This window comes from Liolophura sinensis, chromosome 13 (assembly GCF_032854445.1).
Source record: "Liolophura sinensis isolate JHLJ2023 chromosome 13, CUHK_Ljap_v2, whole genome shotgun sequence".
NCBI lineage: Eukaryota > Metazoa > Mollusca > Polyplacophora > Chitonida > Chitonidae > Liolophura > Liolophura sinensis.
This window is the reverse complement of record NC_088307.1, coordinates 8972364-8985592: the sequence shown is the minus strand read 5'-3', so window position 1 is coordinate 8985592 and position 13229 is coordinate 8972364. Positions and strand designations below refer to the sequence as shown.

The 13229-nt window shown below is 36.2% G+C and overlaps 1 protein-coding gene and 1 long non-coding RNA gene across 2 annotated transcripts in view; both read right to left on the bottom strand.

Annotated features, from left to right (window-relative positions):
- LOC135480185 (uncharacterized) overlaps nt 1-10536 on the bottom strand; it is a 58902-nt gene extending 48366 nt beyond the window's left edge. Inside the window, exon 1 of the long non-coding RNA XR_010445915.1 lies at nt 9253-10536. This is a non-coding gene — a long non-coding RNA (uncharacterized LOC135480185). The remainder of the gene's footprint in view (nt 1-9252) is intronic.
- On the bottom strand, nt 10533-12764 carry LOC135480184 (uncharacterized). Its single transcript, XM_064759950.1, has 3 exons — nt 12498-12764; nt 11826-11910; nt 10533-10598 (listed from the first exon to the last, which is right to left on the bottom strand). The coding sequence occupies exons 1-2, from the start codon at nt 12759-12761 to the stop codon at nt 11830-11832; spliced, it is 345 nt and encodes a 114-aa protein (XP_064616020.1). The 5' UTR covers nt 12762-12764; the 3' UTR covers nt 10533-10598; nt 11826-11829.
- Between the last annotated feature and the right edge of the window lie 465 nt (nt 12765-13229).

Genomic DNA, 13229 nt, shown 5'->3' with positions numbered 1-13229 from the left:
GAGTCTTAAGCCCCAGGTGTTAGCTGGGGTTTGGGTATAGCACCCAGAGATTCACATGATCAAAGATTCTGATGGATTGGACATTTGGCGGGGAGGACGCACCATTCACATCCTGCTTATTTCATCAGACAGCAGCACCCTAAGATCGACGCTCTATCTAGGCTTATCTTTAGTTTCTGTATTTTTCATGACCACCAAGACAGTGGGTAAGTATTTATGATTTTAATTAGGGAATTTATAAGCTGGTATTCTAATCTGAACTGTGCGTATATTTCTTCGAAACATGATTTAACAAGTTTCAAAAATTTTCAATAGCTTCCCCAGGCATATAGACTTTTTTGAGCTTATGCTCAATCATTTTCTTATTGTATGCTACCAATCTTGAGAAAAATACAATCCAGTTATACAATCCAGTGAAATCATTTAGCGAGTGTACAGGAAAACTGGAACAATTACAATGGTATATATGTATCCCGGTAAAGCCTTTGGTAGGTATATAGAATGGACCAGGTCACATACTGTACCTACGTGCAGGATGGCCTACAGCATAGCCACAAGTGGGCCTAAATCATATATTATGTCCTATTTTCCACAGGGAATCACTATCTGTGGCTGTACAGAATGACCTCTACACTGTGGGCTAATGCCGGTCCTCTAGTAATGGGGGGGGGGGGGGGTACATTAAGTATTGATTCAACGTAATCAGTCAGTTTACTTTCATCAGTCTTGTGTTTTTAAATATGTACAAATATACCTAATGACATGGTTAGCATTTTTTAAAGGGCTTATTACTTTGGAATTTCAGAATACACTTAATGTTTATATGTTTCTACGTAAGTACATACAGTGTGTATGTCGACAATCAAATTTTATCACGTGACACTGGACTATAGAAAGATCAACTGTTTCCCTTACTGTATATGACCCCTTAGAATGATTAGATTCTATTTTTCTTCCACTTTCATAAACATTTATAAGAAATATTTACCATTTTCTTAATAATTAACTTGAAATGAACCTTGTACTCTTCATGGCAGTATTTTATGGAATGTGCCTGTACTGAAAATAATTTTAGTTCTGAAATGTGTATTTTCCAGAAAAAAAATCCACGTTTTAAGCAAAACTAACCTGGTGTTATGAGAGTGGAGTACGGGCGAGAAATGAGACATGACAGATACAACTAGGCCTACTGAAAGGTGATACACATTGCATGCATGCAGGGATTCATATAAGTCCAAATTTGACAAACTTGAGCTCAGAAATTGAGTTCTTTTTTTACCAAACTGAGTTAAAAAATACCGACCAATTGGAGTCCATACTGTGTTAAAATGTATTTTACAAAGCATAAATAACAAGTATTTCAAGATGAAAAGAAAACCTCTAAAAGAAAAACATTATTAGTATGCTAGGCCCATGTGTCGGTCTGAATCCGAGGAAACAAAAATTATTCAAAACTAGTTGCTTTATTAATTGTATTTACATGTACTACATTTCAAGCTGTAAAATAGATGATATTAGAAATATATAGATAGTGGCACAATACAACATAAAATTTAGTTCAGTACACTTTTACTTAAACAAAAAGTACACCTTAACTCATACAGAAAAAGATCCTTAATATCATTTGTATAGCTGTATTCAAGATTTTGTACTCTCAAAAAAAATCTTAACTTTAACCAAAAGACTGTTGTCTGAGTGATGACAGAATGTATTCTGCTATTGCGGCAGATTATTATGTTAATTATAATGCAAATGTTCTATAAATTCAACTTAAAAGATTCTGTTAGACTAACAGGCAGGATAGTATGGTGAATATAATACAGTACTATGTTATAATAACAGAATACATTCCAGCATCACTCAGACAACAGACTTTCTGTTAAAATTAACAGATTAATTTTTTCAGTAAAGTTATTGTAAATCGCAATGTCTGTAGGGTAATAGGGGAATAGATGGGTAGGCTTTTTGTTGATTGTACTGATCTTTATTTGTTACAGTTCACTAGAGTGACGAAAACACATGGATAATCTCTTATTCATATCAGATTGGCTGGTGTTACCTGAAAGTAATCTCGTTTTCTGATGTTACATTGGAAGTGTATTTGTGATTACTTGACTGTCCTGAGTATTTCGCAAGAAATACATGATTTGTATAAGAGCAACAACACGAAAATGGCGCAAAATGTTCATAAATAACTGTTGTCTGCAGCTTACCTCTGCTGTTAAGTTCTAAAACTATGACACGATACTGCATGAATATTCAGAGGAACGCTCTTAGCGACTGATCGAGCCTGAGACAATCACCACAATCGAACATTAGACCTGGAGATTTTTGTTGGACATTGAACTGTGAGTCTTCCTACATGTCTTATGCATGTCTAACATTTTAGTGTTAACGAAAATTAAACGTAAGAAGAGTTTCACGGGATTATTTTTGATAGAGGTATGTGTTGTTGACGATTGATTTCAACAACAACAACAGTCAAATTTCAGTGGCTGATTGTCACAGAATCCTGGTATAAAAATGTACTCAGTGTTGGCTTTGAACTGATAGTTTATGAAACAGGTATATATTGCTGAAGTTTCTATGGTCTTACCTTACTTGAAAGCTATTTAGATATTTATTTCCGACCGAAATGATTTACGTCAGTTCATTGTGGTTTGTAAAGTCCGCCATGACTTTCAGCATTTCTTGATTGACAGCCGGCGGAGCTTGTGTATTTGATCCCGCGGGAGATTCGCTCGATCTGGCGGGAGATTTGCTCGATCCCGCGGGAGAGTTGCTATCCCCAGTATATTACGCGGGAAGGATTTAGTGTTATACTGAAGGAACTGTGACTATATGAGTTAAATAGTTACTTCTCTTACATGAAAATATACCTAAGGATTACGGTTAGGTAGACATTCCAGCACATATACCTATCGTAATATTTTTAAATTGCTAAAGATTGTTCGTGTCAAGAAGCCGCCCAGAGTTATTCCCCCTGAAACTCTCTCTCGGAAATGGTATTGCTGATTCTGAAGGAATATTTGATGATTTGACTATATATGTGCATAAATGGATTTCACTGTTTAGTGTTCGAACTGAAAAACAAATCTTCGGATCTTCTATTATGCTGTTCTTGCCGATTTACTGAAATAAGTCGTAAGACTTGAGTTTTCCTCCATGAATTATCCCAGAACAATACAGACTGGGAATGCATTTGGTGTATTAAATAGAATAACAGCATTGAATTTATGATTGGGGTAATGAGAGTAAATCCACATTTCTGTAGTGGTGTCTCCAAATACTTGAGGTAAATATTGGTCTCATACGCTACCAAAATATAAAGTTTTTTTTACCTCGGAGTCGATAGAGATTAGTTGTTTATAAACAGAGAGCAGAGCAAAGCCTGTATTCTTAATCTCTAAAGGTCATAAGATTTGGTTTTAAAGAAAAATCCGCTACAGTAGTGAGGAATATGCCTTTAAGCAGAAAGATAACAATGTCGGGGAAGATAAAGTAAGTATCTGTGCGTCAAAACAGACATTCGTGTACCAGTCGTCCACCAGTAAGGACGTTAGTGGTCAATAATCGCGAGGCCAATTCGCAAAAACGACGTAGGCCTGTAACACGAGCCACCGAAGAACTAAGAAAGTATATAAAGTACGAAAATGGGACGGAATCATGCAAAGAGACAGCAGTCAACAGTTTTTAATGATGTTGGAAAGGCGCAAGGTTCCCGGCGACGGAATGAGATCAGTATTCAAGTCGTGTACCATGCTAGAATATCAGTTGTCGATAACAAAATATATAATTATCTCAGTTCGGCTTTGATTGCAACTGTTCATATGTCCAACGTGGCGATCTAATTCAACACGATGAATAGAAAGTCCCTAGCTCCGGGTTAAGCGAACACATAGGCCTACAGGTGCAGTGGATAGAGTGCTTGCCTCGCAAATGGCAGTTCCGGTGTTTAGTCTCAAAATCGAATAACAATTATATAAGATTACAAGATAACAAAGGTAATCTTGGCATTACACTCAAAAAATTAATCTGTTTAATTTTTATCAGAAAGTGTGTTACCTGGGTGGTGCTATAGAATGTATTTTGTGATTACAGCAGATTTTTCTGTTAAATATAACACATATATTCTATTAATTCAACAAAGGCATTCTATTTGACTAACAGAATACTATGTTGAATGTGACACAATATTGTATGATAATATCAGATTACATTTTTTCAGTGTAGCTCGCTTGGTGCTCAGCATAACAGGCAAAGAACTGGTCGGCCCGGTGGCAGTCTAATGTAACTGCATGGATGGGACGTCGTGTCTGATGTCTTGAGCATGGCGTTCCAGTGAGGCAGCATTTTGTCCGACCATGATGCATTCTATTTGTTGTTAGGATGAACACAAATTACAATGTAAGACAATGAATATATAGGCTTTATGAGTCATTATCACATATTATAATGATATAAACATGATATAAATTACTGCTCGATCATAATGATATATATCCCACGCGGATCATCCGCCAATCTTGGTCAATGTGGTGCCGATCCGACGCGGAACATACTGTCATGATGGGCCGCCCATTACAATGTTGGTCGCTGTCTAATCGGTGTGTGATAGGAACATAGTCCTCTGACATTACGCCCTCCTTACACGCATGTTCCCGCCCACATCCGTATGAGATACAGGGCCTGTCATTAGGACTGGGCAGTACTGTAGTACCTCATATGTATGAAGATCACAGCGACAAATCTACTGTCTGCGACTCTTTTTGTAACAAGGCTAAAATATTGCTTGACTACGTAAATTCATGTTAAATTTTTGCTAATATAGCAGAAAGGAACATACCAAATTTAATGATTAAATGTTTGACTTAAGTCTAAGATCCCGGAGGCTTTGTGAAAAGAATAGGGCCACATGTTGCTACAACTCGTTAGTTGAGGAATGTAACTCTGAAATCGAGCAACGTGGTTTCAAGAGTAACTGAGAGAAACAGCCCCATTTGTGTCGGATGAACGGAAAGGAACATTTACCGCTGTTCCATAAATCTTCCCTAGCATAAATTGGCGTCAAACGTATGGTCTCTGTAATTAACTAACCTGATGTGAGACTCGCTGAACTAAAAGGGCCCATGGCAATCACGCTTGTCCATGAAATAATCACATTTTCCGAGCCTAAATACCATAGCATTTAGAGAGTTTTCAAGATGGCGGTCGCAGTAGGATAGACCCTAAAAATGTAATTTTTTTTCAATTTGTGTTATTGTCATGGACTATTGTTGGTAAGGTGAACATAAGATTAGGTTAGATAATTTGTAGGAACATGTGTCTCACGTACAAATATTATTTTGTAACTTCACTGTTAACGCTTCATCTCTAACATTAGGTGGCTGAACATCTGCCACCCTCAGCTGCCGGTTGCTGAGAGTTCAAGTTCAGCTCATGCTGCCTTCCTCTCCGGTCATACCCAGGAAGATCTGCCAGCAACCTCCGGATGTTCAATGGTTTCCTCCCTGAGCTCTGCCTTGTTTCCTCCCATTATAATGCTGGCCGTTGTGAAATATGTTTGAGTACAGCGTAAAACACCAATAAAACCTAATCAATTAAATAAATTTCTAAGCTGTATTAAAGAGTGTACCATTGTTTGTAGACTTGTTTTTACTTAAAGGAACCAATTACTTTTTAGAATGTACATGCATGCTATGTACCTTTGCCATATTTTCATTATCTAGTCAATTTGACAAATCAGGTCGTAACTAAATAGCCATGTAAAAGACAAACAACTCTTTTAAAAAGCATTTTTATTATCTGCGTATATAATAAGCAAAGTATACAACGCATAAAGGCAAACAAAAGCATGGTGGTTACCCTCTGAAACATCTGCAGTATAAACGTGATAAGTTAGGTCAGGGTTCAAATCCTGTTAGCTGAATTGTTTTTTCTTTTAATCATAGTGGAAAAGACTGCATCTGATCTGATAAATGTTTAACACAATCTGTTTAAAACTTTTTCCGTTTTTGTTCAGGGTAGTTTACCCACCTTGCACCACGGCTTGAATATTTTTGTTCTGAAGGACATACATACCCAGATTTGAAGTTTTTTTTTATTTTGCTGCTACAGTAGTTGATTACTCAATACATGTATGAGAAATGCGATTGTAACAGTAAGATTTACAAATTTAGCTCCACAGAGGAACAATTAAAGCCATCAAAATAAGTAATGAAAATTATTTACACATGCTCCTCAAATTTAAAATACATGTACAAGTGCATGCAAAATTATGACAATTAAAATACATTTACATGTACACTCAAATATAAACCTGTGCAAGGTAAGAAAAATAGCCATCTTCATGTCAAAAAAGTAAAGAAAAGATACAGAAAAAACAGAAACCGATCAAGATGCAATAGGACATCACCTGCAGTGATTCTGATACATTAGACTGAAAAATTGTCAAGAGGTTGGAAAGAAAATATACAATCCGTTGCCAAAGACAGGGGAAAATACAAGTGTGTACACTGTTGTTCACACCTGGTTTTAGAGACAACATGTCAACAATCAAATCTGAAGATACATCATTTCTTATCAGTAAAAGGTCAGAAAATACATTGTTGTCTTCTCAGGCCACCTGTAACATGGCTACTGAATTGGAAAATACATGTACAAAATACATGTTTAAGTTATATATGCATGACATGTACATCGAGAAACACAGACATGTAAATCATGAGACATGTAATGCTTGCATCATGATTAATGGCACATTTACATAACCCCTGATTATGTTCATTGTATGGGTTAATTAAAACCTCAGAAAACTGGTACAATTAGCCTAATTAAAGCATTTCAGAAACATTCCTTTTAATTTTTAGAAAACATAATTTAAAAGGGGCAACTTTCAAAGGGCAATCCATTTAAAAAACCGTTAATGTGAAAGTGTGGCTTACAGGTCATTTTAGGTCATATGAATCACTAATGGCTTGATAAATAGAACAGATAATTAATTTTTTAGTCTCACAAAACAAGAGGTAAGAAACTAAGAAAATGTGCACAGCTATACCTTAGCACTATTGCTTACATGCAGTCTGTATGTGTAAATGTGTAAATGTAATAATGTAATGTTTTGTGTAAATCCTTAAAGACTATAACAACCGTTAATTAGATTTATCACAATTACTGAACGATGAAGGACACAAAACCACAAACAATTTGAATTGCGTAACAGAAAGTTTATCAAAAGACCTTATTTGAACTAGCAAAATCAAACTCTTGAAAGGAAGTTGGTTTTAGATAGCAGCAAACTATAACTATTTTATGTGCACTCCATTATAAGTAGACACTGTCAATTACTAACAAAGTTAATGGATTTCCCAAGAAAAATAGTACCATTAAACATTTATACAGAATACATTCACAATAAATCAACAGCACATATAAAATCCTTAAATATATATTGGATAACACTAGAACAGACAACCATAAATTTCCTTTTTCAGCAAACATAACGAACAGTATCTGAAGACAACGATTATAGTTCTAGTCTGTTAACCTACATACATGTACTTTGGGCTACAGGATGGAACTACCAAAAAGTACATCCAATTTAAGCATCATCTCAAAACTTCAGGGTTCCAGACTTTTGTTGACCGAAACAGTTAAAAACACAAATTCACAATAGCTAGGTGCACTGACTACCCCCCAACATAGTTTTTCGTGTCATCTTGCACTAAGTTCTCTCGTTAGGTGACACCCTGATAACACGTTTAGGCTGGCTGATATATATATACCTGCCTAGTCACACTTAACAGAGGGTTTTGGGATTTCACATATATATGGCCCCATGTATATGTGCGTTAAATAATGTTTAATAAGATTGGTGTGTGACGAGTTGGTCAAAAACTGTTCAATTTGGATGAAGCAGATGACCTGTTTTTGGTCCCAAAAATTAATGTGGTCTGTTAAATGAAGGTTAAAATGGTGAAATTACGCCGTGTAGACGTATACAGTGGTCCAACATGAGCTAACGACTCATGTAATTTTTTCCATCCGTGACAAGCAGCTCTACCAGTCTGACAGTTGATCGGTCAACTTTTTGACATCCTATCTTTTATCGGTCAAATTTGTGACAATCTACACTTGAAAATGGGTCAATTGGTCGAATTATTGACATCCTACCTTTCAAAATGAGCTGGTCAGTCAAATTTTGGCATCCAATCTTTCAGCCTGTGCCTGCATGGTTCACACAATGAGAGTCCTCAGTGTATGATGACATCAACTTTGTACTGAGGGGATGTTGCAGCTATTGTGAACTGGCCCCGGGATCACGCAGCCAACTTAGGCTTAGGTCAAAATTTCAACTCACTTTAAAACTTAAATTCTAGGTAAGTATTGTAAAACAAATTTCAGCTAAAATAATGGAAAGGAAGAGACAAATTTTAAAGATTAAACTGTTGAATTATGTCTAAAGATCGCTTTGTGAACCTGGGGCCTGGCGCTTAGAGTCAGTTCTTCAGTCAGCATTGAAAATATGCGCCACACAATGCATGACACCTTCCTGGTAGCCTCCAACAGAGTATCAGTAAATTAGTTTTTTAGTAAATAATGTCGAACCCTGAAATTTTGGGTTGCCTTTCACAGATATGCCTTTTTAAAAATCTAAGAAAATACACACAGTTTACTGTCAAAACCTTCTAATATCAGATACTTAAAAGAACAAAACCAGTAATGAATGACGTCCACATCATCTAAAACACTATTTGGTGCTATTTGGTTCCAATTTATACATTTCTATTTTTACATTGAATAAAACGCTAAAAAAAAGTTTTTTTAACTATCTGCACAAACTAAAGCACAGTGTACACTACTATTAGGTATTCGAGTAAATTTGTATTTAACGTGGAAATAAAACTCTCACAGCATGTTTAATAAAACTAAATAAATAGTAAAAGATTAAAAGATTAAAAGGTGAAAAAAGTCACTGAGCCAGGTATAGCTACATGTGTATATACACCTATATACAAATGGAATTTGCAAGGATCTGCACCATGCCCATGCCTTCCGAAAAGTGCGAAAATCAGTGGAAAAAAGATTGTGTTGACATCACAAGGATGCTATAAATGGACAGGCGGATACATAGCTAGAAGTCAAATTGTCAGAAATTAGAGAACTATTAATTTACTTTATCTGATTGATGTTTTAATTACATCGTACTCAAGAATATTTCACTTATATGATGGGAGGAAACCCGGGGAAAACCTATAACCATGCATCCACAAGCTGAGAACTATTAAGGCCACGTGATTAAGTCCACACAACATTTATTCCACTCCCACGGCAGTGAAGGTCAAAGGACAAAGCACAAACCAGCAAATCCATTGGTCAAACATTTTCTGCTGTTTGCCAATCAAGTCTCTTGGTTTCCACACAGCTTTATAGAAGAGTTCGGTGAAGTGAAGCCATATCTGTGTGAAAACATGGAAGCTTTGTCATAGGCAAACTGCCAGAAAAAGTTTGCTGTGAAAAAATACAGCATATGAAGCTCCCACATACTTCTGTCCTCTTTGTGTCTGCAGTCAACTGTCCAAGCTCTCAGAGTTTACTCTAAAAAGTTGTTCCTGTATACACAGCAAATTGAATTACACTTCCAATGCAGTTTTTAAACTTGTATCTTAACTATTTATCTGTTTTCAGCTTTTTAAACCTAATGTAAACTTGTTTCCATCAACGTAGCAATGAAATGAGTTAACTCTATAATAACCTTAAAACCGCTTTTTTTTTGGACTAAAAAAAGAAAAAAAAAAGTGCAGAGCTGTATATTGTCTAAACAACAATTTAATCACAACTTTGTATAAAAAAGACTCAAAGATCTTCATGTGATGGAAATTTAGAGATCTTTTCCTTTTAATGAGAACTTGGTAAATGAAAATAAACATAGACATAAAAATTAGGGTAACAGGCAGATTTCCTCTATGAGAGCTTGCAGCAATTTCCCCTAACAAAGCTTGGATCTCTTTCCTGTACTACAGTTTGGACTGATCTCGGATACAATATGTCATGTTGTATTACAGGACTGATCAAAACAAAGAGGACCCCATTGAGGGCTTCATATCTGTCCTTTGTAGTCAGCAATAATGCTGACAAAAACACTGGCTTCACTTTGTAAGCCGTGTAAAAATACATGAAGGTCAGACATGTTTTCTTCATAACAGTATTATCGTTCATATGGATTACACTTCTTGCTGAAATGTGCTGAAAAATGGTTGACACCACTGCGGGTTTTGAACCAGCATCCTCAGAGTCAGGATCGCCAAATCGCTAGCAATACATGTCGACTGTCTAGACCACTCATTTTTCAATTTTTATGCACTAGAATCTGTGCTATATTCAGGAAGTGTAATTCCTATTAAGACATGTATATCTGTCTTATCTGTCTGAAAAATGGTTGACACCGCTGCGGGTTTTGAACCAGCATCCTCAGAGTCAGGCTCCAAATCTACAGTCTACAGTTTTTTGGCTATTCTTTTTTTTTTTTTTTTTCCTTTTTTTTATTTTTTTATTTTTCTTGTTTGTTAGACTCTGATGTAATCCATGACATACTGAACCTGAAACAGAAAATACAAAACAATGTACTAACCTCGCCTATTAAAGTATGCAGTATATACATGAAGATTCACAACAGTGACAAATTATATCTGTAAGCAACATTATATACATTTAACTGAAAATAAAAAAAAAAACTATGTATATTCAGACCATGATTCTGATCTATTCTTTTACCAGTTGTGGTGACTTATTTCACAATCAAAGTACTGCTAGGCAGCTAGGTATTACCTAAAGCAAAAAATTACAGTTCTTGCCCATTTTTTTTTCTTTCGGAAAAGTAAAGATATATTGTTTCATTCCAGAAATGTGAGAAAAAAAGTAAAAAGAAGTATTCCTGTTACAATTGTGTTTACTGGCTAAAGAGAGCAGACGAGATGTCCCAAAAATTAGAAGAATAAGGGTAATCAGCAACAGGTGAGATATGAATTAATTTAGTACAACTGGAATGCATGTTTATAAACCTCAAATACTGCCATCCATGGAATCTGTGGTACTGTAATTCTTCAACCTTTTTGCATGTTTGCAAGGTGTTTATTCAAGCATATTCTGAAGGCACTATTTATAAAAAGTGTACACTGTATTGACTGACAAAATTATACGTTTTTATGAAGCCCTGATAATGGTCAATCCAACCAATGTAGTTTTGTCTCCAAAATCAATTAAAAAAATGCACATAAACTGGACCGAAAGTGGTTCTTTCACATTCAAAAAGGTCAAGGAATTAGGGTAAATGCATGGTCATTCAATCCACATGACAGTGAATGTCCAGTTAGGAAAAACTTTATTACATGTTTAACCTTCAACTGTGTTTATACTCCCTTCATACCACAACATCTAAGATCAAAGATACCTGGTGAAAATTTAGCAGAGAATGTTCATGTAAAAACCTTCCAGGCATATTTTGTGGTTAAGCGCATGTCTCCAGCCGCTGGATGGTGTTGTTGGATTTGACTTGATTTGATTGGTGTTTTACGCCGTACTCAAGAATATTTCACTCATACGACGGCGGTCAGCATTATGGTGGGTGGAAACCGGGCAGAACCCGGGGGAAACCCACGACCATCTGCATGTTGCTGACAGATCTTCCCACGTACGGCCGGAGAGGAAGCCAGGCCTCGTTGGACATATATTGTGAAGCATACTTAATTGTGTATCCCAAGTGGTAGATTACTGTTGTAAATGCGTGCATCTTTTGTCCTTATATCAAAGACAAAGCTTTATCTTACGTTATCAGTCAGGAGCCAGATATTCATCCACATAGTCGGCCATATCTGTTGACAATTCCCATGTCCTCACACCTGAATCAGCGTCCTTCAAAAGATGATAAAGCATAATATTTAGAAAATAATCCTACATTTTTAATAATTTTAAAAAATGATCTTACCTTAGAAACGTTTATTTGTTCTTTCATTTTTAAATCAAACAATTAACTAAGATGAAAAAGAAGGTTTAGGGTTTTTTTTTTATATAGAGGTATATCATCAAAATCCTTCCACTAAAACAAATTTAAATAAAGATGTTATCCAACAGCATTGCTCGGGTCCACACTACTAGACTTTTTGTCCTGGGCTATCAGCAGAAAGTTTTCACACAAAGGACAAATGGGTAGGACAAAACTGTAAACGAAAAGTTCATCTTCAAAGGTTTAGCCATTTTGGAGAAGACTTTTTCAGCTTATCACTAATAGTCAAAATGGCCCCTAATTCACATGACTGGTAAAACAGCACAATACGTGAAAAGTTGCTTCATATGTTCCTCCTTAAGTGAACACCAATCCAAAAAACAAAAAAACAAAAACAAAAAAAAAAATCTTTAACAAAAATTTAAAAAATGCAATGTGTAACGGTGGAAGTGAAGGTTTAATAGGCTATTATGTCCATGCATTTTATATACGCTACCTGAGTTGAGATGCCAGTAGCTATGGGCACTGACTCCTGACTCAACTGGCCCTGGTCAATGGAAATAGCCCCATCAGTCATCAGCTCTTCATCGTCTGTAGAATTCTCTTCCTCCTCACTGGACCACTGCTCTGTACTTTCTAACAGGGAAGAGAACTCCTCAGTCTCAGCAATGCCCACTTGCACTGTTAGGCTTTTGGAGTTTGTCTTTTGCAAGGGAGGAGGAACTTGGTTCACGCTGTGCATGTCTTCAGGCGGTGGCATAGAAACAGGAGGTGCTGCTGTCCACAACATGAAAACAATGTCAGTAGTTAAGGGCAAATATGAATCAATGAATAATCAATGTCACTTCTGTGACAGGAGGTGCATGAGAAGCCAAATATTCCTCCCTTACACACCTTAAAAGAAAAAGACAAAAAAACCCCACAAAACAAAACTGCCCCCCCCCCCATCCCAACAATAGAGCATAAAATGAAGTAAACAAAAAATATATAAACAGGTAAATATCGTACTGGTATAGATGTCATTTAGGAAGTAACAGCATTATCATTATTGGGAATTACACTTTGTGAATATAGCACAGAATTCTAATGCTGAAAATTGGCTGAGACCACTGCAGGTTTTGAACCAGTGACCTCAGAGTCAGGCATGTATTGCTATATTGCTGGCGATTTGGTCACAAAGTGTTAGTCCTACTAACGATAATGCTATTAGGTATACGAAGCGTAATGA